The 27,118-nt window shown below is 46.1% G+C and overlaps 1 protein-coding gene across 2 annotated transcripts in view; it reads right to left on the minus strand.

Moving 5' to 3' along the window:
* Window positions 1-8,470: 8,470 nt before the first annotated feature.
* TRPV5 (transient receptor potential cation channel subfamily V member 5) overlaps window positions 8,471-27,118 on the minus strand; it is a 32,444-nt gene continuing 13,796 nt past the window's right edge. For both annotated transcript variants that reach the window (XM_045166473.1, XM_045166474.1), the window contains 7 exons: window positions 20,111-20,197; window positions 18,477-18,553; window positions 18,074-18,239; window positions 17,705-17,771; window positions 15,516-15,784; window positions 10,947-11,053; window positions 8,471-9,649 (listed from right to left, as the gene is read on the minus strand). In XM_045166473.1, coding sequence (XP_045022408.1) covers window positions 9,349-9,649; window positions 10,947-11,053; window positions 15,516-15,784; window positions 17,705-17,771; window positions 18,074-18,239; window positions 18,477-18,553; window positions 20,111-20,197 — 1,074 coding nt within the window. In that variant the 3' untranslated portion in view covers window positions 8,471-9,348. The remainder of the gene's footprint in view (window positions 9,650-10,946; window positions 11,054-15,515; window positions 15,785-17,704; window positions 17,772-18,073; window positions 18,240-18,476; window positions 18,554-20,110; window positions 20,198-27,118) is intronic.

A 27,118-nucleotide genomic window follows, 5' to 3' on the forward strand; every position in this document is an offset into this window, starting at 1 on the left:
CGAGACCCCATGGACTGCAGCGCACCAGTCTTCCCTGTCCATCACCAACTCCCGGAGCTTGCTCAAACTCATGTCCATTGAGTCAGTGATGCCATCCAACCATCTCATCCTCTGTCATCTCCTTCTCCTCCTGCCTTCAATCTTTCCCAGCATCAGGGTCTTTTCCAATGAGTCAGTTCTTCGCACCAAGTGGCCAAAGTATTGGAGTTTCAGCTGCAACATCAGTCCTTCCAATGAATATTCATGACTGATTTCCTTTAGGATGGACTGGTTGGATTTCCTTGCAGTCCAAGGGACTCTCAAGAGTCTTCAACACCACAGTTCAAAAGCATCCATTTATGGCACTCAGCTTTCTTTATAGTCCAACTCTCACATCACATTAGGAGTTATCTGATCTTAAACTCTATCACATTAGGAATTATCTGATTCTTAAACTCTAGCTTATGGCTTGAAGCTCAACTCCAATGTCATATTCTCCCTTTTCTTCTCTCTGTATCCATCCTCACGCTGTCAGGCAAGTCCCAGCCCATGTTTTCTTCTTCATGCCTTTCTTGCAAAGAAGTGCACTGAATTAAAACCATCTCTTGACCTGGCCATGCCCTGCTTATTGCTTGCAGATCCTCGGAGGAAGAGGTTAAATTACACCATGCTCTTCTCTCGCCCCACTCGAGTATATGTTGGACTGTTTTATAGACAGTGACTGGTACCAAGGAAATTGCAAACTATTTCATTTCTCAGGCCCCAAAGGCTAGTGTTGGGCTCAGTGTGCAAGAGACAGGGCCAGAGGTGACAGGGGAACAAGGAAAGTTGCCAGGGGACTGAGTGTGTGAGTAGGGTACATCAGACCCCAGCCAAACACAGAGGAAACAGCCTCTGCTCCCCCAGAGGGGCTTCCCTGGGGGTCAGAATGTGCCAGCAATGTGGGAGACCTGAGTTTGATCCCTGGGTCAGGAAGATCCCCTGGAGAAGGAAATGGCAACCCACTCCAGTATTCTTGCTTGGAGAATTCCATGGAGAGAGGAGCCTGGAGGGCTACAGTCTAAGAGGTTGCAAAGAGTCGGACATGAATGAGCCCCCTCAGAGGGTGACGGACCCACAGAAGGTGGGCAGTGGGCAGCAGCTGGGAGGAAGGAAGGGTGTGGCATGCGTGCAGCCTGCCAGTTGTGAGCCTGGGACCGGGGGTGCTGACAGCTGACCAAAGTCATGGGGCCTGGGAGCCACCCCCGTTTTGCCTACCAGATTCACACTCGGTGGGAGAGAGAAGATGAAAGGCAGAGACTTCTGGGAAAAGGAGGACCACTTGGCAGCTGTTTCCTCCAGACCTGTGAGACCAGGGTGGTGGAAGCCTGAGAGTCCCTGGGAGGAGAAACTAGACATCCACCATAGTCACCCACTGGGGCCAGGGGCAGGAAACAGTCCGTAAGGCCTGGGTCAGAGGTCAGCTTCATACCACTCTCTGAAGCATCTGTGTGGCTCCCTTACCTTCTTATTTCTGAATCTGGGGGCCTTGACCAGAGAGAGATGAAGAGCGAAGGCCTGAAAGAGACGTAGGCCTAGGGAGGCAAAGATAGTGCGATCATGGCTGCCTCCATTACTGAAATGCTCGTGCCTCCACGTGTGTGCTGCTGTGTCATGGTCCCCATCATGGCAGGCAGACAAGTCAGAAGCCATCAGCAGAACTTCCCTGGTGGTCCAGTGGTTAAGAATCCTCCTGCCAATGCAGGGGACATGGGTTTCGATGCCTGGTCCGGGAAGATTCCACATGCCATTGGGCAACAAAGCCCATGCACCACAACTACAGAGCCTGTGTTCTAGAGCCCCAGGGGCCAAAAAAGGGAAGCATTGCAATGACAAGCCAACCCACTGCAACTAGAGAAAGCCCTTGTGCAACGGTGAAGACCGAGCACAGCCCAAAATTAAAGTCAATAAAGAAGCCATCAGCTAGCCCCATGGTGGAGTGGGCCCCTGAGACTGGGTTTTGACCTGCACCCATCACCCTGAAGGGGCTCTGGCTCTCCAGTGGGGATGAGGAAGTCGGCAGAGGACAGTGGAGTGGCCCTAGGTTAGCTCAGAACCCAAGGCAGGCCAGCCCTGGTCAATGGAGGCGGAGGTGGTGGGGGGCAGGGAGGCGGCAGAGGTGGTGTTTCTTAGAGGAAACTTGTGCTGGTCCCACTCAAGTCAACTCCAGCGCTTGATCAGGAAGGGGTCAGGCAAGCAACAAGCAGGAGGAAGAAAAGCAAACACTGGCACCTGTGTGCACGTGGCAGACCCCTCCTCAGATGCCTGCCACACTGCACAGGTGAGTGGGACCCCCACCCTGGGCCCCACCCTGGATGGCAGCCTGGCCTCGCACAGCCCCGCCCTGGCCCCACAGCCAGCTCCTCGATGCCACAGACAACAGGGAAGTGGTGCAGGCCATGGGAGACAAGTGTGTCCAGTCCCGCCCAGGCGGCTCCCTCTTGGCTGCCCTCCTGGGGGCAGAGAGAGGGGCCCCTTGACCTAAACTCCCATTGATGTGACACCACTCAGTGTGTCAAAGGAGTTCTTTCCTGGCACATTGTCCTATTTTTTTTTTAGCCTTAAGAAACTGCAGATGGTGACTACAGCCATGAAATTAAAAGACACTCCTTGGAAGGAAAGTTATGACCACCCTAGACAACATATTAAAAAGCAGAGACATTACTTTGTCAACAAAGGTCTGTCAAGGCTATTGTTTTTCCAGTAGTCATGTATAGATGTGAGAGTTGGACTGTGAAGAAAGCTGAGTACCGAAGAACTGATGCTTCTGAACTGTGGTGTTGGAGAAGACTCTTGAGAGTCCCTTGGACTGCAAGGAAATCCAATTAGTCTATCCTAAAGGAAATCAGTCATGAATGTTCATTGGATATGTTGAAGCTGAAACTCCAAAACTTTGGCCACCTGATATGAAGAGCTGACTCATTTGAAAAGACCCTGATGCTGGGAAAGGTTGAGGGCAGGAGGAGAAGGGGACGACAGAGGATGAGATGGTTGGTTGGCATCACCAACTCGATGGGCATGAGTTTGAGTAAACTCCGGGAATTGGTGATGGACAGGCAGGCCTAGCGTGCTGCAGTCCACGGGGTTGCAAAGAGTCGGATACGACTGAGTGACTGAACTGAACTGAACAGAAACAGGTGGGCCCAGCCCAAAGAGGTCAATGATGCTAGCTCCCATGCCAAAGTCAAGGCATTTTCTCCAACTTCGTGGAGTGATCTCGAGGCAGGAGGGGCCTTGTGTGCTGCCCCCTGTGCCTCTGATCTGTGCTCACAGGGCCCACAGAGGCAGCCCAGCATGGGGGTGGGAAGCCTGGACCCTACCCACTCTTCTCTGGCTGCAGGCACTGTCCTTCCTCAGGGTTGTGCCACCATGTCACCAGAACTCAGAACCCTGTCAATCAAATACTTAGCAAACAGCTGAGAGGTGATACGTTTTTGGAATCCAGAGCTACATGTCCTCCCATAAGCTGCCCGCCTCTGGCAGGTCAGGTACACGGGAGCCAGACTGTTCCGCTTCTCTATTCAGGGCAGGGGGAGAGAAGGAGGGACATGGTAAGTGTTTATGGGGGGACCGGAAGACTTCCCAATGGAGAAGGCGATGGCACCCCACTCCAGTACTCTTGCCTAGAAAATCCCATGGACAGAGGAGCCTGGTGGACTGCAGTCCATGGAATCTCTAAGAGTCGGACACGACTGAGCGACTTCACTTTCACTCTTTACTTTCATGCATTGGAGAAGGAAATGGCAACCCACTCCAGTGTTCTTGCCTGGAGAATCCCAGGGACGGGGGAGCCTGGTGGGCTGTTGTCTGTGTGGTCGCACAGAGTCGGATACAACTGAAGCGACTTAGTAGTTGTAGTAGTAGAAGGTTTCCCAAAGCAGGGACCCCGGTATTTCCTCTCCTCTGTCCCCCAGCTCGTCCAGTGTCTGTGGTCTCTGTAGCCCATGAGCCTGGCAGCTTCACCCCCGTCATGTTGGCTCTAAAACACTCCTTTAACCCTCCAGCACCCAGGGGATTCTCTTACCGCATCTATCTTGCTGCACAGCAATGCCTGGGTGTCTTTCTTTTTTCATGTCATAGTAGGACTCCCACAGGTAGATGCAGAAGCTCGTAGAATAGAATCCCATAGATGTAGAATCTCAAGAATCTCATGCCTTGAGTACTTCTTACAGTGGGTACCACATGCCTCAGGTTTCCCAACCTTTGCCTCAGAGTGTTGCTTCTGGAATCCTTCCCTCTTTTTCTCCTTCTTCATAATATTCCACATCCTCTCCTTACCCCCACTCCCTTTCTCTCTGTCTGTCTCTTGAACACACAAAAGCATATATAAGCAGAGAAAATTTCCCAGTGATGACTGACATAAGCATTTTTTTTTTATCCTTTGCAATGTGCTTCCACCCCTATGATGTCTTTAACTATTACAATCCTACACAAAGGCCAGTATTTTTCTCTCTACTACCTTTAACAGGTGAAAGAAATACCTGAAATATGTCCATAGAAGAACTTAGAATAAAAACAGGTCACTCATTCATAGATTTGATTAATGACTATTTATTACACACTACATTGTGCCAGAAATTATGCCAAGCATTGGGAACACAATACTTAATAATATGGGCATCACATTATCCTCCGTGGAGCTTACAGTCTGTTAAGGAAAACAGATGTTTAAAAAAGTGAGCACCCAAAGTTCAGGATGTATAATAAAAAGAAAATATATGTGGCTTGGAAATTGAACAGGTAGACTCCAATCTAGCCTATGGGCCAGTCCCCCATGCTCACCCCCTGCCCACCAACACACACACACACACAAACACAATATACAATTGTTGAGACTCATAGGAGGAGCAGAAGTTCCAAAGATGGAAGGGAGGATGGGTGCAGAGAGGTAGAAAGATCCAGAAACTGTGAATGCTGAAAAGGAGGAAAAAAGAGGAGGAACCAATAATGATTATCATGATGAAAGAGAGGCCCAGAGAAGACAAGGGTTAAGAGGCTAGGGAGGTTGCCAGGTGTCAGCTCAGGGAAGGGCTTCCAGACCACAGGTTAGGCAGGACTTGCATCTGAGAAAGATCAATGTAGCTCCAGTGTGGATGGTGGAGTGGAAAAAACCAAGACTACAGTGGGAAAAAAACAAGATTACAGGAACCCACTCCTGGAAGGCAGTGGGGAGACCATAGAGGCCTGTTTCGGAAGATTAGCAAAAGGGTAGAGACAAGTGCAACAGTCTTCAAAGAAGTGAAAAAAGCAAGAACTGTTCTTTTTACTACATTGTACTATATTGCACGTGTTTTTAAAGGCATGTATAGACAGCAGCCCACCAGGCTCCCCCGTCCCTGGGATTCTCCAGGCAAGAACACTGGAGTGGGTTGCATGAAAGTGAAAAGTGAAAGTGAAGTCGCTCAGTCGTGTCCGACTCTTAGCGACCTCATGGACTGCAGCCTACCAGGCTCCTCTGTCCATGGGATTTTCTAGGCAAGAGTACTGGAGTGGGGTACCATGGGGGCACACAGACACGACTGAAGTGACTTAGCAGCAGCAGCATACATAAGAATACTGGAGTGGGTGGCCATTCCCTTCTCTAGGGGATCTTCCCAACCCAAGGATCAAACCCAAGTTTTGCAGGCAGATTCTTTACCTTCTGAGCCAGCAGGAAAGCCCATACATAGGTAGGCTTGGACATACATAAAGTATTTTTGGAAGGATAAAGAACTAACTTACTACTGAATGTCCCTAAGGAGGTGGATACCTGAGGGGCTGGAATAGAGGCAGGAATGCTTTTTTCTCTGTATATCTTATGTGCTCTTTGAATCTCAGGCCATGGGATGTATCATCTACTCAAAAGTTATTCTTTTTCAAATGAGATGTTTTAGGGAGTAGAATCCACCAGACCTGAGACTGACTGCAAATGAGAGTTGATATGGGTGTGCGGAGGAAGATGCCTAGGTTTGGGGCTTAGGCAATTTCACCTGCTTTTATTTGATTAGAAATGCTGGTGGAGGAGCAGGTTTGGTGAGGAAGAAAAGCTGTTCAGTTTGGGACATGTCGAGTTCCAGATATCTGTAAAATATCCAGGTAGAGCTGTCTAATACAGAGGCATCTGAGCTGTCTCCTGGAGCTCAGGAGACAGAACCAAAGCCAAGATAAGAAGTCTTGAATCACAAACGTGTGTGTCAATATCATCCACGGAGGCAGCAGGAACTTCCCAGGTGGTGAGGAAAACAGAGAGCTTCATGGACCAAAACTATTTAAGAGATGGGGAGAAGAGAAGCAGGCAGAGTGGGAGGCGAGCATGGCACTAGGGGCATGCTGAGAGGGGGTGAGTGGTCCAGTGGTACTGAGCCCTACAGAGTTTGCACAAGACTCAGATGCTTCAGCAGGGTCAGCTATGGGGAGATGACCTTGATGAGAGTCCTGTCAGTAGCTGGATGGGCAAGGTCAAACCACAATGGGGTGGGGACTCAGTGTGAGTTCAGCAGACAACAGTCTCCTTTTAAGAAGTTTGGCCCCGAAAAGGGAGTAAAAAGATAGTGCAGGAGTCGAAAGGAGAAATTGGAAGGCGAAGGAAGGCAATTACAATCTCTTTGAGGATAGGAAAGAGCAGAGCACAGTTATTTGCTGACTAGCATCGCTTGGGGAGAGAGAGAGGTTGAAGTTAGAATAATGAGAGGAGTTACAGGATACAGTGGTGGACAGAGCTGCCTGAGGAGACAGAAAGAAAACTGTATCTGGAATACAGATGGGAGTTTAGTTTTACGCAGGAGAGGGGGAGCTTCCATTGTCAATGGAGATAGGCGCAATCACGCTGACTGAGCACATTTAGAAACTATACCACCTGTGAACCTCTGTGTGTGTGTGTGTGAGAGGGTTATCCCTCACCATTCCACACTCACCTGGGCCTTGCGTGTGTATCTGGATGAACCTAGGGGCAGTTTCACAAATCCCACTTACCTTTTTGCTCTTTCAGATCACAGCCCTCTTAAAAAGTTGCTACGGCTTTGTGGTGAGGGTGTTGACAGGGCTGGGATGAGAAGGGCTGGAGACAGAAGCGAGGCTGTGATGGGTACCCCAGACACCTAGTTTCCAATCTCCTTCCTGGAAAGGGATGGCCCATGCCCTATGATTGCTGTCCACCCCACACCTCGGTGCAGGGGCAACGGAGCTGGGGTCAGAGGGGAGCTGTTGCAGGAAACATAGCTGGAAGCCTGCTACTTCCAGACAAAAGGATGAACAGCTGCTAACAGGCAACCTGAGCGACAAGCCAGGGATGGTCCCATAAAATAATTGATGGGGCCATCCATGCAGAGAAAGGAATACTTTACCACCCATATTTCAAAACACACCAGGATGCAAATGAGATACACTTTAGACTCTAAGTCTCAAAAAACAAGGATAAGACAACTGAAAAACACCAACCCTCAAACCCCCAGAACAAAGTGGACAAAGGACTTGAAAAAGCATTTCTCCAAGAAAAAAAGATATACAAATGCCAGTGAGCACTGAAAAGATGCTCAGTGTTGTTACTTATTGAAAGTGAAAGTGAAAGTCACTCAGTCATGTCCAGCTCTTTGCGACCCCATGGACTATATAGTCCATGGAATTCTCCAGGCCAGAATACTGGAGGGGGTAGCCTTTCCTTTCTCCAGGGGATCTTCCCAACCCAGGGATAGAACCCAGTCTCTGGCATGGCAGGTGGATTCTTTACCAGCTGAGCCACCAGGAAAGCCCAAGAATACCGGAGTGGGTAGCCTATCCCTTCTCCAGAGGATCTTCCCAACCCAGGAATCGAACTGGGGTCTCCTGCATGGCAGGTGGATTCTTTACCAACTGAGCTATCGGGGAAGCCCTGTTAATCATTGGGGAAATGCACAAAACCACAAAGAGATACCATTGCCTAATCAAAAGGATGGCTACTATAAATTAAAAAAATAAATCAGAAAATCACATTGGTGAGGATGTGGAGAAATTGGAATTCTGTGCATTGCTTCAGGAAATGTAAACCAGTACAGCTGCTGCCGGCAACAGGATGGCAGTCCCTCAAAAAATTTAATAAAGACGTGCCATTAGATCTAGCCATTCCAGTTCCAGAGAACTGCTAGAAGTTTCACAAAACTGCTTTCACTTATCTTTTAATTGGCTGTTTTCTCTTTCCTACTCACCCACATTCCTCCCACCATCACACCCCCACACAAGCCCTGCTGCTCCAAATCCTGAATGTGCAGCCCTTTGGGTCTCTATGCCAGTTTATCCTCCACGTCCCTCCACTTCCCTTCATTTGATCCTTAGATGATCAATGGAAGTTTGGAAGTTTTCAGTATCCAAAGAAACTGAAAGCAGGAACTTGGAAAGATAATTGTACACCAATGTTCACTGCGGTATGACAACAGCCAAAGGTGGAACAACCCAACTGTCCATCAGTGGAGGGATGGATAAACACAAAGTGATCTAAACATACAATGAGATGTTATTATATTTGCCTTTCAAAGGAATGAAATTCTGACTCACACTATAGCATGGGTGAATCTTGAAAACCTTATGCTACATCAAATAAGTCAGGCACAATGGGACTAATGTTGGATAATTCCACTTATACGAGGTAACTAGAAAACTTAAAATCATAGACAGAAAGTAGGATATTGGTTTCAGGGACCATGTGGAAGGAATGATGGGGAGTTCGTGTTTAATGGGTATACGATTTTCGGTTTAAAAAATTCCCCGGATGAATAGTGGTGATGGTTGCCCAACAATGTGAATGTACTTAATACCACTGAATGGTACAGCTAAAAAATGCTTAAAATGGTAAATTTTATGTTCTGCATATCATAATACATTTTTTTTTAATAAAGGGAGGATAAATAACCTTTCTTCTTGCAGTTTTCTAGTGTGGGTTTGGCTGTGAGGTGGGGAGAGGGTCCTACGAGGTACAGGAAGAGGTGAGGCTTACAACCTCAGGGCCATGCCCAACTCGTGCTTCCTGAAGCCCTGGGAGACGTCACAGCTCACAGTCTAGCGCCTCATGGGGCAGAAAACGAGATGATGACCCAGCCTTTGGCCAAGCATCCCTACCTGGTATCTTTAGTTGCCAAGCCTAACTCTGCTTGAACAGATACCCCTTTTCCCAAGATGTGGGACTTCCAAGAAGCCAGAAGGTACTCATTCCTGGGAATGCTGAGGTGATGGGTGAGGTATGGATGGCCTGGGAGAATTCTTCTGTCTACCCCTCACAGGGTTAACAGGCAGGAAGGGCGGATGCTTCACAAGCAGTGTCTCTCTCTCTCTGCCTTCACCCAGGCCCACCTGGAGTCAGGACGAGAGTAACAAGGGTCCTGATCATAAATGATAAACCCGATCCTCTCCATCCCCCTCCCCAAGGTCCAGTCCGAGATTCACGTGTCCCAGGGTGTTGCGACGAATGATCTCCCAGCCTCGGTGACTGCCGCTGCTTCGAGAGGTGGTCCTGGACAGGGAAGGGGTCGGGAGGGCCAGGGAGGCTCGGGCTAGAAGCCCGCTTTCAGTCACCGAGGGCCGTTTCTCAGGGGGATGCCCTTGTCCTTCCTCCTTGTCTGAGCCCTTGAAAGCTTCCACGTAGCGACGTGCTCGCAAAGTATTCTGATCTTGGTTGGTCTCAACTCTGAAGAGGTGAAAAAGGAGAAAGGCTCAGCTGATCTGGGGAGAGACCGGGCCATGAGGAGAAGCCAAAGTGAACACGGCACAGGTGGGAACCGGCAATGAGAGCAGAGCGGGAGGAAGCGAGCAGCGTTGAAGCCGGAAGACCTGCTAGGATCAAATGAAGGGAAGTGGAGGATAAACTGGGAGAGAGACCGGAAGTGCTGCGCCTTCCGGATTTGGAGGGTAGCAGGGCCTGTGTGTGTGTGTGTGTGTGTGTGTGTGTGTGTGTGTGGGCAGGGGCGGGGGAGGTGGTGGTGGTGATGATGGGAGGAATGTGGGTGAGTATGAAAGCTGGATGCTTGGGGCTGGTGCACTGGGACGACCCAGAGGGATGGAATGGGGAGGAAGGAGGGAGGAGGGTTCAGGATGGGGAACACATGTATACCTGTGGTGGATTCATTTTGATATTTGGCAAAACTAATACAATTATGTAAAGTTTAAAAATAAAATAAAATTAAATTAAAAAAAAAAGAAAGCAGCCAATCAAAAGATAAGTGTGTCATAAGGATGAGGAGATGCAAGTCAGGTAATAAACGAGAGAGGCAAGCCACGTCAGGAGGTTGAAGGTAGGGTATGAAGAAGCAGCTTAGCTTGCAGGCTAGACTAGAAGCTCTAAGAATACACTAGAGGGCTTCCTCGCTGGCTTAGCAGTAAAGAATCCGCCGGCCAACACAGGAGACATGGGTTTGATCCCTGGTCCGGGAAGAATCCCCCGTGCCACGGAACAAGGAAGCCCGTGTGCCACAACTACTGAGCCTGTGCTCTAGAGGCCGGGGCTGGAGCTACTGAAGCCCACACACCCTAGAGCCCGTGCTGCGAAACAAGAGACGCCCCCGCAGCGAGAAGCCCTTGCACTAGAGTAGCCCCCTGCTTGCCGCAACTAGAGGAAAGCCCATCAGCAATGAAGACCCAGCACAGCCAGAAAAAAATAAACAACAACAAAAATCTACTGGACGTGGGGGTCGGGTGGGAACAAGACTAGACCCGTTTGAGGAGCGCATGCCCACAGTGGAGCGTGGATACGTGTTCACCACGGTTCACACGTCACTGCCCTTCAGACTTCACGGCTGGCGCTACCTCTCCGCACCCCTCCCCCAAAACAGGCTAACACAGCCTCACTTCAGAGTCTGATGACTTCCCCTCCGGGTCCAATTTGGCATCCCGAGAATGGAGAGGAGGGTCATACATGCAGAACCGGGCCCCCTGGCTCCCACAGCCTCACACGGGTGGACAGTCCACAGGTCTCCATGGTCACTCACCGCAGGAACCAGCGGTCCCCCATCCCGTACTTGTACCCACAGATGCCAGAGCGCGGCCACAGGGTGCGAGGCATCTTCCTCTCCAGCATCACCGTGGTGGCCACAACCTAGGAGGAGACGAGAGACCGGGGAAGAACCCAGAAAGAGCCATGAGGCTGAGCGGACCCTGGGGCTATTGACAGAAGGAACCCAGAGGGGAAGAAGGGCACCAGATCAGAAGGGATGCGTGACAGCCACCATCCACCCCCTTGCCCTGTGAGGCTCTATGCTACTGCCTTCCTCATCACTCACCGCAAAAGGAGAGACTATTTTATGAGAGTTTTGAATAAAACAGTGACCCCTGCATTACCATTCAGATTCATGGAAAATGAGCCATCCTCTCCAAACTAATATCTTTTCCTTTTTCATAGGAAAGCCATAGACCAATTATTTGGATTTAAATAAAATGATTAAATAGAATTTCTGTGATCTTGGGGATGAAATGATAACTGCTGATGTTGAGGAAATCTGCAGTGAAATTAAAAATACACCCATATCCTAAGAAGGAAAAGAGTGGGTTAATGACTCCAAACTTGGCGAGGAAAATTCTAGTGGCATGGCATGTGTCCTGTCCTTTACCCAGCCCTCATTAATAACTTAGATGAAACATAAGACAAGAATATCAAATATGCCTGTGACACAAAACTGGGAGGGATATGTAATAGGCACGATGACAAAGCAATATAAAAATGATCTTACCAGATTGGAATGCTGGTCAAAAACCACTAACGTGAAGTTTAAGTAAACCCAATGCAAGGTCCTACATTTATAGGACTAAAGTGTCAGTGTTAAGCACAGGAAAACCTGGTAAAGGGGCTTAGTCAAATCAATCATGTAACAAAGTGAGGGTTCTATTTGATCATGAGCCAATTGCATATTTGATAAGAGCCAACTGCATATTTACAAAAATCCTGACTCCATATTAGGTGCTATTTATAGTTTAGTGTTCAAAGCCAGAAAAGGGATGATCCCTCTTTATGTTGCTTTCCTCCAATCACATCAAGATTGTTCTAGCTTTGAAAGGGCCAGGATCTAGGTCTGAACAGAGGGTCATCAGGATGGATTGGGTCCAGGAAGCTTGATTGATGGAACGAACTAGGAATCCCTAAAATAACTTAGTTCTCTACTTCATCTTCTGCTCCCGTCTTTCTCAGCACTCCACGATTCTTTTGGTCTTCTCTCTGCTCCTGAGTTGTGCCAAGTTCCCCCCACCCTCAGGGCTTTCAATCATTCTATTTCCTTTCCCTAGATAGTGCTTTCTTTTTATCTTGAAAGGGACACTTATTATTTCTTCCTGCGCCATCATTCAGCTTCCCCATCTTCTTCTGGGAACAGAGCCCATCTGATGTTTAGAAAATTGCTTCTTCTCTGCTGTCAGTCCATCAGTTAGAACAGACTGGACCTCACACAGTCCTGGTTGGTTCATCTATTCTCCCCCAAACTCTACCACCACCACCAGTTCTCCAATCCTTGGCCTTAACCTTAAATGGAAGGATCCACCTATGACCAAACTTGTTGCAATGAAATGGGTCCAGTGGACAGAAGGTGATGCTCTTTTCAAGGCTACAGATCCACAGCATCAGGAGTCACCCAGAATACAGTAAGAATGGGGCCCCTTGAGACTTTCCTGGTGGTCCAGTGGTTGAGAATCTGCTTTCCAGTGCAGGAGACTCAGGTTGGATCCCTGGTCAGGAAAGTAAGATCCCGCATGCTGCAGAACAGCTAAGGACACTGCAACTACTGTGCCTTGGAGCTCTAGAACCCTTGCTCTGGCAACTAAAGAGGCCCCCATGCACCACAACTAGAGGAAGCCCCCATGCCAGGACAAAAATCCAGTGCAGCAAAAAAGAAAAAGAATAAATAAAAAGAGTGGGGCCACTGGAATGGGTGTATCTGCTCACTCCTTTGTCAGTTTAGAGCTTCTGTAAGCTATCTCAGCAACATGATGCAAGAGACTGACTTAGAGGAGTCAGGACAAAAGAGAACAGCAGAGAAACTCATGTAATGGATGAGATGGAGATCTTAAACGTTCCAGTTATGAGGATCAACACGTCTTCCCACTGTCTTTTTTCCCGTCTATTTGAGTTTGGTTTTCTGTCCCCATAGCCAAGTGTCCCAATGGATAAAAATCCTAACTCCCATTCCCTCCCCTTATTCTTCTTTTTTAAAAAATATTTATTTGACTGCACTAGGTTTTAGTTTTGGTGTGTGGGATCTAGTCCCCTGACCGGGTATCTAACCCTGGCCCTCTACATTGGGATCACAGAGTCTTAGCTACTGGACCACCCAGGAAGTACCCCTTTATTCTTCATAATTGATGAATTATTACCCATGTTTAGAGGCTCATCTTAAATGTTAGTCTATCAGGAAAGAACTTTCTAACTTTCCAGTCCAACTCTTCTCTTGCCTCTTGTTCTTAGCATCTTCATTTCTCTACAACACATTTGCTCTTCTAATTACATGGCTTTCTATGAAGTTTTAATGTCTGTCTTTCCAACTGGCCTGTAAGCCCCATGAGGGCACAGACTACATCATCTTGCTTGTGCCGCCAGATCCCAGATATTTTCCAGCACAGAAGAAGCCTCCAAATAATTAGTGCTAATGAATGGAAAGTCCGAGGGGACAAACAATGGCTCTCTTCAAATATTTTAATGGCACACAGAAGGGAGAATGTGTTGTGCATTATATAAGAGGAAAAAACGGGGGTCAAAGGGTGGCCCAGTTTTTCTATCTTATAGAAAGATAGGTTTCAGCTAAATACAGTATGGACTTTTCTAATAACAAAAACTTTTGAAATATGAAAAAGCTCTCTCCTCCCAACCTCTACCCAAATCCACATGATAATAAGGTCTTCAATTCAGTTCAGTTCAGTTCAGTCGCTCAGTCGTGTCCGACTCTTTGTGACCCCATGAATTGCAGCACACTGGGCCTCCCTGTCCATCACCAGCTCCCAGAGGTCACTCAAACTCACACGCATCGAGTCGGTGATGCCATCCAGAGTTGGCATCCTCTGTCGTCCCCTTCTCCTCCTGCCCCCAATCCCTCCCAGCATCAGAGTCTTTTCCAATGACTCAACTCTTTGCATGAGGTGGCCAAAGTACTGGAGTTTCAGCTCCAAAGAACACCCAGGGCTGATCTCCTTTAGGATGGACTGGTTGGATCTCCTTGCAGTCCAAGGGACTCTCAAGAGTCTTCTCCAACACCACAGTTCAAAAGCATCAATTCTTCGGTGCTCAGCTTTCTTCACAGTCCAACTCTCACATCCATACATGACCACAGGAAAAACCACAGCCTTGACTAGACGGACCTTTGTTGGCAAAGTAATGTCTCTGCTTTTCAATATGCTATCTAGGTTGGTCATAACCTTCCTTCCAAGGAGTAAGCGTCTTTTAATTTCATGGCTGCAGTCACCATCTGCAGTGATTTTGGAGCCCCCCAAAATAAAGTCTGACACTGTTTCCACTGTTTCCCCATCTATTTCCCATGACGTGATGGGGCCAGATGCCATGATCTTCGTTTTCTGAATGTTGAGCTTTAAGCCAACTTTTTCACTCTCCACTTTCACTTTCATCAAGAGGCTTTTTAGTTCCTCATCACTTTCTGCCATAAGGGTGGTGTCATCTGCATATCTGAGGTTATTGATATTTCTCCCAGCAATCTTGATTCCAGCTTGTGCTTCTTCCAGCCCAGCGTTTCTCATGATGTACTCTGCATATAAGTTAAATAAGCAGGGTAACAATATACAGCCTTGACGAACTCCTTTTCCTGTTTGGAACCAGTCTGTTGTTCCATGTCCAGTTCTAACTGTTGCTTCCTGACCTGCATATAGGTTTCTCAAGAGGCAGGTCAGGTGGTCTGGTATTCCCATCTCTTTCAGAATTTTCCAGTTGATTGTGATCCACATAGTCAAAGGCTTTGGCATGGTCAATAAAGCAGAAATGGATGTTTTTCTGGAACTCTCTTGCTTTTTCGATGATTATTTAGCATTAAAGTAGACACTGAATTACCCTCTGACCAATGAATGAGTATATGAGTATACACTGGGTAGGAGCTCAACTAGAAGACCACTAAAGACACTGCCAACTCTAAGATTTAATTAGGCTATGGTGATATAAAGAAAAGATAATAGAAGAACAGTTATAAAAGCAAATACAAGATAAGGTTCAAATGAAAAGCTAGAACAGATAAGGACAAGAAAGTTAAAAGGTGAAAGATTTATATGATCTGAAGAGAAATCAGAGTATAGAATACATAAGAAGAAAGTTTCTAGTTGCCTCTGGAGTCAAGGATGACTCCTGAATCTACCCTGCTCCTGTGGTCAACACACAGTTCCTGGGTGTTGATCCTAACCCTATGCTACCAGCCTATCAACTTCTTCTCCTCCATCTATTCAAAAATTCCTCTGTTGAGATGACCATCTGCATTGGGTTGTTCCATAACACTCCTAAGAGCCATCTACCCTGACAGATCCCACTTTGATTTTTCTCTCTGTCCCCTGTCCCTCAGTAAGACTAACACTAACAAACTCACCTGGGCCCTCCAGAGCTCGTCCTGTTCGTGGGCCACCCGCCAGTGTGTGTCGCCCATCATGGCGACCAACAGGTTGATCATAAGCAGTGTGGCGATGATGGCGAAGGCAAAGTAGACGATGCTGTACATGAAGGGCAAGTCCACATGATAGTTGGCGGGCCCATCGATGATGGTGAGGAAAAGCTCAAAGGTGCTGAACAATGCCATGGGATAGTCATAGAATTCCCCCAGAGCGGATGGGTCCTCTGTCTGGAAAATGATATAGAACGCTGCTCCGCCCAGGAAGAGGGCATGGAGATCAGGAAACAGGGAGTTATCACCATAAGCCTGGGCCTGGTCAGTATTCATTCTACCTCCAATATATATCTCCATACAATTAAACACACACACATGCATGCATGCCAGGCCAGGCTCCTATGTTCATGGAATTTCCCAGGCAAGAATACTGGAGTGGGTTGCCATTTCCTACTCCAGAGGATCTTCCCCACCCAAGGATAGAACCCATGTCTCCTACATTGGCAGGTGGATTCTTTACCACCTGGGAAGGCCACATACATGCACACACACACACACACACAAATGTAGATGTGTAAATTATACATATCATATAAGTCACATTTTCCCTGGGAACTTGGCTAACCCTGAGACTATGACCTGAGACTATAACCCTGAAACTATGACCAAGTTTATCACTCTGGATAATGGCAATACTCAGAATTTAGCTAACATCTATCATCTATCTATCAATAGATATATATAGTATATGTCACCTACCTGGATTTTACATTTTTAGAACCAAATATTTAAAAGGCAAATTGTTACAAGAATGCATGAAATCTCCAACAGCTTTAAAGAACTGAGCACATGAAAAGTCTAAAAGAAAAGAACCTAGGAAAAAAAAATCTCAGTGTTCTCTAGATAGTCACCCATTACTCTGAGATTTCCTGAGTGTTCTTGGACCATTGCAAAAAATGTGATGTGTAGACTACTGGATAGTATTAGGTATCCTGGAAACTTTACTACAGCATCAGAACCTCTGAAAGCCTCATCCCTGTGTGGGGAATGGAAATCTAAATAAGGTGACCCCAAGAGCAGAGCTAGGGTCTATGACAAAGCATGGTTTTGCAAGAACCAAGAACAGATGCTTTGGGAGATCTGTAGAAAATGGCTCTGCTACATCCCCTCATTCTGCATAATATAGATGAGGGTGGGGAGGAAGGGAACATGAGGAATCCTCCAAACGGACAGACCAAGTTTTACCCTCTCAGAGTTCCCATCTTGGTGTAGTTTTTCCGTCTACTGTTTTCTGGGAACCCCCATTAAGCAAGGAAATGCCTAAGAAGGAATGGCATCCTTTGTACTAAGAGCCCGGGGTTGGGGTCCTCACACGTCACCCTGTACATCCACCTGCCTTCCAGAGGTTCAGCCGCAGACATGGAGAACTGGATTAGAGGCACCAATGTTTGCTCTTCCTTCCTCTCTCTGCCTTCTCCGAAGAACTTTCTTCTCCTGTTCACTTGTGCTCTCCCTCCCTCTGCTCTGTCTCACCTACCCTGCTCTGGATGTTTCCTCTCCTCCTTTCCCTGGAACCCTCTCCCTGCTCCTTGGGCCATGACTGGGTCCCGACTGGCTGTTGTGCTTCAAGCCTCTCTTCACAACTGTTCTGTTTTCCTCTCTCATTCTTCAAACCCTCCAAACCCTTTTGTTGTACCTCCTTCTCCAAATTCCTTTCTTTTCTTTAAATTTTGACTACATAAATGAAAAAAAAAGGGGGGCACTTGATGTGTTATTGAATGCTTTTCATTTATTCTTCTGAAGTGTCAATATAGAAGAATTAAATACTGAACTGTTTGCCTATGGCACCTTTCACAACTGGCCTGTCTTTCCTGTTTCGTATCTGTCTCTCTTCAAAGCCCTTTCTTTATCTCTCCTTTAAAGATGCTGCAGGGCAGTTAGTCAACATAAACATGATTGACCAGAGCTTTAGAGCACATGAGTTCATGCTCTAGGCCAACCTGAGTGACCCTGATCCTGAGCATATGAGCAGGTTTTTCAATTCACTTTCCACTAGGAGGAAAAAAAAAAGCAAAAGGGAGTGCAAATGAGAAACAAGTGAGAGCAAGAGTGAGAGAGAACCTTCTGGAGAACTGAATCCCACGCTCTGGAGGAGAAGAGAGTGACGTTCTCACCTGAGGCGAATCCCACAATAACCACAGCCATCAGCCAGCAGAAACGCAACAGGTCTCCAAAAATCATCTACAGAGAACAGAGAGGGGAGGGAGGGTGGGGGACCATGTCTCCACCTGCCTCTCAGCAGCTACTGCTGCTAGATCGGAAGTCACCAGAGTTCCATCAGATCTAGTAGGAGCCTCATTTTTTTGTTGTTGTTGTTGCTCCTACTCCCTCCCTTGGTCTGGGAAAAGTCCAATGTCTGAAAGTAGGAGAAACTTTGGGGAAAGCACTTTTTTTTTTTTTTTTAAATTTTTGCTCCCACTCCCTCCCTTGGTCTGGGAAAAGTCTGATGTCTGAAAGCAAGAGAAAGTGGAGAAAGCACCGACCTTCTGGATCATGATGGTGAAGGGGCCCAGCATCTGGAATCCTCGCGCAAAGTACATGACGCTGCACCAGCCCAGCACCAGGGCGAAGGACATGGGTACCACCTCCCCGCTGGTGTTGGTGAGCCGCATCACCATGGTCACCAACACCAGGAAGGAATAGGTGATGCTGGGGGGAGAGAGGGGAGGGGGCTAATGAGAGGAGGGGCTGGGAATATTCTAGGTCCCTTCTAGCGTGGTGCTGACTTGCCCGGAACCCACCACTCAACCACCTAAACACATACACAGTCACACACACAAACCCAGAGGAGAAAAGTCCCTGGAAGCAAGAGTCCCAGAGAGGGATAGGGAGACCTGAAATGTTTCTGGCAAGGGAAGGCAGAGGGCCAGAAGGAAGAACACTCACGTGATGACATGGAATGGCCCCCCGAGGACAGTTTGTCCAAAATAGCGGGAAAAACCGACCCTGAAGATATCTGGGATCTGGAAAAAGACCGGATGGGGGAGGAAAACTGTAGACTTCAGTTCAATAAATCACAGAAACATCTTTTTAAATCCATTTCCCAGAATAATGGAAATAAAAGCAAAAATAAACAGGTGGGACCTACTTAAACTCAAAAACGTTTGCAGAGAAAAGGGGACAAAAAACAAAAAGACAATCCATAGATTGGGAGGAAATATTTGCAAATGATGTGATTGATAAGGGATTGGTCTTGAAAATTTACAATCAGCTTATGACACTTAGTAGCATCAAAATGGAGAAGGAAATGGTAACCCACTCCAGTATTCTTGCCTTGAGAATCCTGTGGACAGAGGTGCCTGGAGGGCTGCTGTCCATAGGGTCGCACAGAGTCGGACACGACTGAAGCAACTTAGCATGCATGCATGCATTGGAGAAGGAAATGGCAACCTACTCCAGCATTCTTGCCTGGAGAATCCCAGGGACAGAGGAGCCTGGTGGGCTGCTGTCTATGGGGTCACATAGAGTTGGACATGACTGAAGCGACTTAGCAGCAGCAGCAGGAGCATCAAAACAAACAACTCACTCAAAAAATGGGCAGAAGACCTGAATAGACATTTCTCTAAAGAGGACAATAGGCACATGAAAAGATGTTCAACATAGCTAGCTATTAGAGAAATTCAAATCAAAACTACAATGAGATATAATCTCACACTGATCAGAATGGCTATCATCAAAAAATCCACAAACAGTGAATGCTGGAGAGCGTATGGAAAGAAGGGAACCCTCCTGCACTGCTGGTGGGAATGTAAACTGGTCCAGCCACTGTGGAGAATAGTATGGAGGTTCCTTAAAAAACCAAAAACGGAACTACCATATGACCCTCAATCCCACTCCTGGGCATATATCCAGAGAACAACAGGATCTGAAGGGATACATGTACCTCATTGTTCATTGCAGCACTGTTTACAATGGCCAAGACATGGAAGCAACCTAAATGTCTGTCAACAGAGGAATGGATAAAGAAGATGCGGTGTATATATATATATACACACACAATGGAATATTACTCAGCCATTATAAAGAATGAAATGAGGCCATTTGTGGCAACATGGATGGACCTAGAGAGTGTCATTCTGAGTAAAGTGAGTCAGATGGAGAAGGAGAACTATCATATGACAGCCCTTATATGTGGAATTGAAAAAGAAATGATACAAATGAACTTACTTGCAAAACAGAAAGAGATTCACAGACTCAGAAAACAAACTCATGGTCACTGGGGGTGGAGGGGTGGTTGGGGACTTCAGGAAGGTCATGAATGCACTGCTGTGTTTAGAGTGGCTAACCAATGGGAATCTACTGGACAGCACAGGGAACTCTGCTCAAGGTTATGTGCCAGCCTGGATGGGAGGGGAGTTTGGGGAAGAATGGATACATGTCTATGTATGGCTGAGTCCCTTCACTGTTCACCTGAAACTACAACATTGTTAATTGGCTATATCTCAATACAAAATGTTTTTGGTGTTAAAAAAAAAAAAAAAGATAAACGACTTCAGTCTGAGGGCTGAGCTGCACCTCACCTCTAGGAATAGGATGATTGCTGACCCGATGACCGTCATCAGCTCCCCCACCAGCCGGATTTTATCCTGCTGAGTCACGTAGGCCTCCTGTGGTGAGACATTCAGGGTCAGAAGTGCTTTCTGATGGACTGAGAGGCAAATCTTTTTGAGTAAGTGGTCTAAAGCAACTCAACTCTATCCAAGATGAATAAGAGCGCCCCTTACCACCACCATCACCACCCACCCCCACTGTATTTGTCATGGCAGCTCAGTCTGTGACCAGGGCATGAGTCTAAGTAAACCAAGATGCAATATACTGGGTTGGCCAAAAATACATCTGGGTTTTTCCATACCATCTTACGGGAAATCTGAATGAACTTTCTGGCCAACCCAATACAATATATATGTTCCATATGCTAACAACTTGAGTTACCACCTAACATCTCACTTCTTATGCTGTTGAGTTATAACTTACGATGATGTGTGTACTGAGGGGCTGAGGTCACATTTAAGTGCATAAGGTTAAGAAAGTTAAAGTAACAGGAAGAGTTATTAGTGGCTTGGGCTGGGTTCAGCTATGCTGAAAGGCCAGCTTTTCCAACCTTGCTGTGGTTCACCACAGGTAGAATATAAACACACCACAGAACTCGGGTTCTGGGATGGACCCAGAACCTTCTAGCTCCAGTGAGACCTTAAATCAGTCACTAAAACTCCCTGAGCTTGGGATGTCTCGTCTGTAAAATGGAGACTATAATGGTTACCTCCTAGGGTTTTTGTGAAGACCAAATCAGATGATGTATTTGGACGTATTATAAGCCACAGAGCACTATAGATATATCCATGCTTTGTGTTAAGTCACTTGAGTCGTGTCTGACTCTTTGTGACCCCATGGACTGTAGCCCACCAGGCTCCTCTGCCTATGGGATTCTCCAGGCAAGAATACTGGAGTGGGTTGCCATGCCCTCCTCCAGGGGATCTTTCTGATCCAGGGATCAAACATATCTCTTATATCTCCTGGTGGGTTCTTTACCACTAGCGCCACCTGGGAAGCCCCATAGGTAAATTCATTGTGGTTTTATTATGCTTTGGCAATATAGAAAAGGGCTTGCTTGCTTGCTAACTCGCTTCAGTTGTGTCCGACTCTGTGCGACCCCATAGACGGCAGACCACCAGGCTCCCCCGTCCCTGGGATTCTCCAGGCAAGAACACCGGAGTGGGTTGCCATTTCCTTCTCCAGAGAAAAGGGCTAGAGACACTCTATGGTTTTCAATTCTAAGGAAGAACTTGATCTTATCCTGGATGTTAAGTGTCAAAGGTATAGGCCTAAGGTCAACATGAATAAAAACCATCCTCCTCCGCACACCTTACTTCAAAGTTAAAACCTTGCAGTGTTACCCAGATGCAGCAATCAAATTCTACAATAATGCTCCTTAACTTTTTTGAAGTTATGAGCCCATCTGAGAATATCATGAAGACCACAGGCCCTCTTTCTGGAAAACTGATCATGTATATATAACCTCCAGATGAAATTATACAAATAATTTCAACACACACTCCCAAAAGTTCCCCTCAGACTTTTGGGAATTCTGTTCTCCAAGATCATGTCTTTGAATTGTGCACACAAGACAGGACTTGAGAGTCCCTAGGGATGATCTCCACTGAAGAGGATGGGATCCCTCGTTAGGCATGAGAATCACCAGTCATCTCTGTTCTACTGATAAACGGAACCTCTATGGGCTACTTCAGTAGTGTACTCACTGGTCCAGTGAGAGGCATAACTTTTGAAACAGGAAGAGATGCTACGTAGTAGGAGGTGCTCATGGCTTCCCTGGTGGCTCAGTCAGTAAAGAATCTGCCTGCAGTGCAGGAGACCTGGGTTCGATCCTTGGGTCAGGAAAACTCCCTGGAGAAGGAAATGGCAACCCACTCCAGTACTCTTGCTTGAAGAATTCCATCGACAGATCAGCCTGGACAGCTGCAGTCAATGTGGGGCGGGCGGGGGTTTGGGTCACAAGAATCAGATACAACTTAGCAACTAAATCACCACCTCAGGAGGTGCTCTAGGGTATAAAGAAGGCACCCATCAAATATCCTGTGGCCTCTAAGAGGGTGTGTGTCAGCTCAGAAGAAGTCAAGGATATAGTCTTTAGGGAAGAGTAGAACCAGAGTTACTAAGAGATGGTAGAAATGTTTCAGATAAATCATATGGGACCAGGGAAGAGCAGGAAAGGAATTGGTGACTGTGTACCTTTAGTAAACAACATTCTCTAACCATCTGTGACTAGAGTTCAGTTCTTTTGCTGTTGCTGTACCTTAAAGAACTGATGTCCTGCCAACTTTTCTGATGTTTACTTCTCTTGAGAAACTGGACAATTTTATTTTATCATATAGTGAGTGGTTTCCCTTTTGCTTTGCTCTCAAGGAAGCTCAGAGGTCTTTTTTTTTTTTAATCTCCAGCTCTAGCAACTGTCTTTGAATACCCTCTCCTCCATCCAAAGATTCAGATCATAGATCTTGTTCTTTTTCTTTATCTTAATGTTCCTGTTGCATGTCTTTCACTGTGAAACAGGCAAACTCCTTTCGAGAATCAGAGAGTAGGATAAATAATAAGTTTGTTAATTTTAGGGACAAAATAACACTAGATATAGAAATAAAATAATGGCATCTGTGCCATATATGTGTCTATACACAATTTTTAAGAAAACTTTGGACCTTAGTTGCATGAACGTGAAAGTGAAGTTGCTCAGTTTTGTCTGACTCTTTGCAACCCTATGGACTATAGCCAACCAGGCTCCTCCATCCTTGGGAATTTCCAGGCAAGAATACTGGAGTGGGTTGCTATTTCCTTCTCCGGGGGATCTTCCCAACCCAGGGGTCGAACTCGAGTCTCCCACACTGTGGGCAGACTCTTTATTATCATCTGAACCACCAGGGAATCTAGGACCTTGGTTGCATATAGCTGGAAAATTACCACCAAATTTTTCTTTGGCTCTACTAAGAGGAAGAGGATACCTGTTGGCCAGGAGCTTTGTGGTGATTAGAGCACCCCTAGAGGACAGCAGGAGAATGGTATCAACTCTCTTCCTCGGGATGAAAATGTAAAAAATGAAGAATACTAGGGACAGTTTGAAGAGACATTACTTTTCCAACAAAGGTTCGTCTAGTCAAGGCTATGGTTTTTCCTGTGGTCATGTATGGATGTGAGAGTTGGACCGTGAAGAAGGCTGAGCACTGAAGAATTGATGCTTTTGAACTGTGGTGTTGGAGAAGACTCTTGAGAGTCCCTTGGACTGCAAGGGGATCCAACCAGTCTATTCTGAAGGAGATCAGCCCTGGGATTTCTTTGGAAGGAATGATGCTAAAGCTGAAACTCCAGTACTTTGGCCACCTCATGTGAAGAGTTGACTCATTGGAAAAGACTCTGATGCTGGGAGGGATTGGGGGCAGGAGGAGAGGGGACAACAGAGGATGAGATGGCTGGATCGCATCACTGACTCGATGGACGTGAGTCTCAGTGAACTCTGGGAGTTGGTGATGGACAGGGAGGCCTGGCGAGCTGCAATTCAAGGGGTCGCAAAGAGTCGGACACGACTGAGCGACTGATCTGATCTGATCTGATCTGAGGGACAGTTTTGTTTACCATCTACGCCTCCTGGGTCTGCCCTTCATGAGCACCGCTTTGCTTGTTCAACAGATTCCTTTCTGAGCAGGAGTTCCCCTGCTCAAGTTCACTAGTAACAGAGGTGTCCAGAGATGCCAAGCTTTGGCCTCTGTTCCACTTGGTTTGGGGTTTCCCTGGTGGCTCATTGGTAAGGAATCGACCTGCAATACAGGAGACCCGGGAAATGTGGGTTTGATACCTTGGTTGGGAAAATCCTCTGAAGGAGGAAATGGCAACGCACGACAGTATTCTTGCCTGGAAAAATCCCATGGACAGAGGAGCCTGGTGGGCTACAGTCCATGTGGTTGCAAGAGTGGGACATGACTCAGCGACTGGACACACACACGCGCTTGGTGTCTGGCTGCCCTAAAGTAGCTGTCTCCATCTCTCTGTCACTTAAAGTAGCCTGCAGAGCACCACACTCTCCTGAAAGCCCCCTTCCTTGCTGCTCTCCAAGACCACCGCACAGACCCTTTCATAAGGTTGTTTTTTTTTTTTAATAAAATTGCTTTCTCTGGAAAACAAAGGGTAGCATGCATGTGTGAAAGTTGCAATGAAAAGAATAGCAGTTCATACAACTCAGTAGCAAAAAACCCAAACAATCTGATTAAAAGCTAGACAGAGCACCTGAACAGACTTTTTTCCAGAGAAGACATACAAAGGGCTGGCATTTGTATGCCAAAGGTACAGAAAAGATACTCTGCATTGCTAATCATCAGGAAAACGCAAATCAAAGCCACAGTGAAATATCACCTCAGACTGACTAGGATGGCCAATATTACAAAGACAAGAAATCACAATTGTTGACAAGGATGCAGAGAAGAAGGAATCCTTGCACACTATTGTGCACTACATAAATTTGTGCAGCCACCATAGAAAACAGAAGGGTGGCCCCTCAAAAAGTTAAAATGGAATTACTACATGATCCAGCTTCTAGGTATGTATCCAAAGGAACTGCATCATAAAACAATTATTCTCCAATTAAAAATAAATAAAAAAATAAAGGAAACGAAAACAGAATCTGGAAGAGATATCTGCACTTCTGTGTAAATTGCAAAACATTAGTCACAGTAGCAAAGCTCTAGGAACAACCTAAGAGTCCATCAATCAATAATGGATAGAGATGTGATATATATATTACACACACATACACATGGGCTTCCCAGATGGTGCGAGTGGACAAGAACCCGCCTACCAATGCAGGAGACATGAGAGATGCAGATTTGATCCCTGGATTGTGAAGATCCCCTGGAGTAGGAAATGGCAACCCACTCCAGTATTCCTGCCTGGAGAATCCCATGGACAGAGGAGCCTGGTGGGCTACAGTCCATAGGGTCTCAAAGAGTCCAACACGACTGAAGTGACTTAGCACGCATGCATACACACACATACATACGTATACATACAGGTACACATATATATGTGTGTATATATATACATACACACACCAGAATATTATTCACCTATGAGAAAAGAGGAAATCTTGTCATTTGTAACAATATGGATGACTTGATGGCATTAAGCTAAGTGAAATAAGCCCATCAGATTAAGACAAGTACTGCATGATATCACTTACATGTGGAATAAAAAAAAAAAAAAAGGCAAACTCCTAGAAAAAGAGAGTAGAAAAGTGGTTGCCAAGGGCTGGGTGCACAGATAAAATAAGGAGAGATTGGTAACAGGATACAAAATTTCATCTATAAGGGGAATAAGGTCTGATGGTAAAACAAGGTGACTAATAGTTAATTACACTGCATTATACAACTGAAATTTGCTAGGAGAGCAGAACTTAATTATTCTCATAAAAATAAATAAATATGTGAGGTGATGAATGTGTTAATAGATGATAGGAATCCTTTCACAATGAAATGTATATCAAATCCCTGTGATGAACACTTTAAATACCTTACAATATCAATTGTCAATTATATGTCAGTAAAGCTGAAAAATAATGATAGTAGTGAACTTTTAAAACATTTTCCTTTTCTTTGATTTCAAGATAAATTCTAGTATTTCACATTCATGTGTAATATGGCTCTTGTTTGGAAGAGATACTCTTTTAAAAGTGGAGAAAGGTTTTAGTGTTTTAAACATGGACAAGGGGACTGAATTATAATGAATGACTTTCTGAGGTCTGTTAAACTGACAATCAGAATCCCCTTTTCATCAACCACCCTTGCACTTCTAGAATTAAACTCTAAACTCAAAGTGGTAATAAGTTTTTCTTTGAATTTTTTAGAATTTTATTCTTTGGGGATTTCATTCAAGATTTCCTATCTACAAGGAAAGACCCATCTGTAGCTCTCTAGATTTGTGGTTCTTATGAAAAGGTTTGGGGACCAAGGGTATGTTTAGCAAAATTAACTGTAAATTCACTTTACTGAAGTCCTGTTCATTTAGCCTCCCAAATTCTCTCAAATGCTCCCCTGGCTCTCAATCCATAGCACCACTGCCTTAAAGCAAACCCGTGGCACCCTGTACCCACTGCCCGCTCATTCAACCCACTCCTTACCTTGTTTTTGCACTGACCTTTTCAAATGCATATATCACGACCTGGTTTCTCTGCTTAATACCTTTCCTAGTTCCAGCATGTCTTTGGGATAAAAATGAGGAGGGGAGATGGGAGTGATGAGTATTCTCTAAATCTGTATCATAGTAGAAATTCAATAGCTAATGTCTAAATTTAGTTAATGAATAGAGATAGAAGTGTATTATTCAGTGGTACAGAGGTAACAACAGGGACCAAGAGCCTAAAGAGGTAACAACTGGTTGCCTCCAAGAAGTAAGGCATGAGTGAGGTGGGCAGGCCAGTGTGCTGGTGGTCTTCATTATACCTGCCACTGGATTTTTTAAGTCATGGGCATGTATTCTTTACTTAGAAGTGCTCACTGTGAAACAGGAATGAAAAATATTCAGACTACCAAGCGTGATGCCCAGAACCCTTGCTGGGGTTGCACATGTGTTCTTTTAGTTAGAACTGTGCTTTGTGAGATGAGGGACTTCGCTGCTAGTTTAGTGGTTGAGACTCCACACTTCGATTGCAGGGGGCGCAGGTTCAATCCCTGGTCTGGGAGTCAAGATCCCACATGCCATCAGGTGAGGTCAAAAAATAGAAAAAAAAGTCTTATATTTTATTCTTCTTTTTCCTCTATTTTTAAAATATAAGACTCAGCACAATGGCTTTGCTGGTCTGGTTCCTGCCCTGGTTCCCCATATTCTGTGTCAGCTCCAGCCATGTTGATTACTAGGGTCCTCAACTGGTAAGACAGGTCTCCATATGAACTGTGCCCTATTCTTAGAATGCCTTCCTCTAGCAGGGTTTTCTGGTTCACTATTAACCTTAAGATCCAGGTCACGGCATTCCTCCT

This window comes from Bubalus bubalis, chromosome 8, assembly GCF_019923935.1.
Source record: "Bubalus bubalis isolate 160015118507 breed Murrah chromosome 8, NDDB_SH_1, whole genome shotgun sequence".
NCBI classification, from domain to species: domain Eukaryota; kingdom Metazoa; phylum Chordata; class Mammalia; order Artiodactyla; family Bovidae; genus Bubalus; species Bubalus bubalis.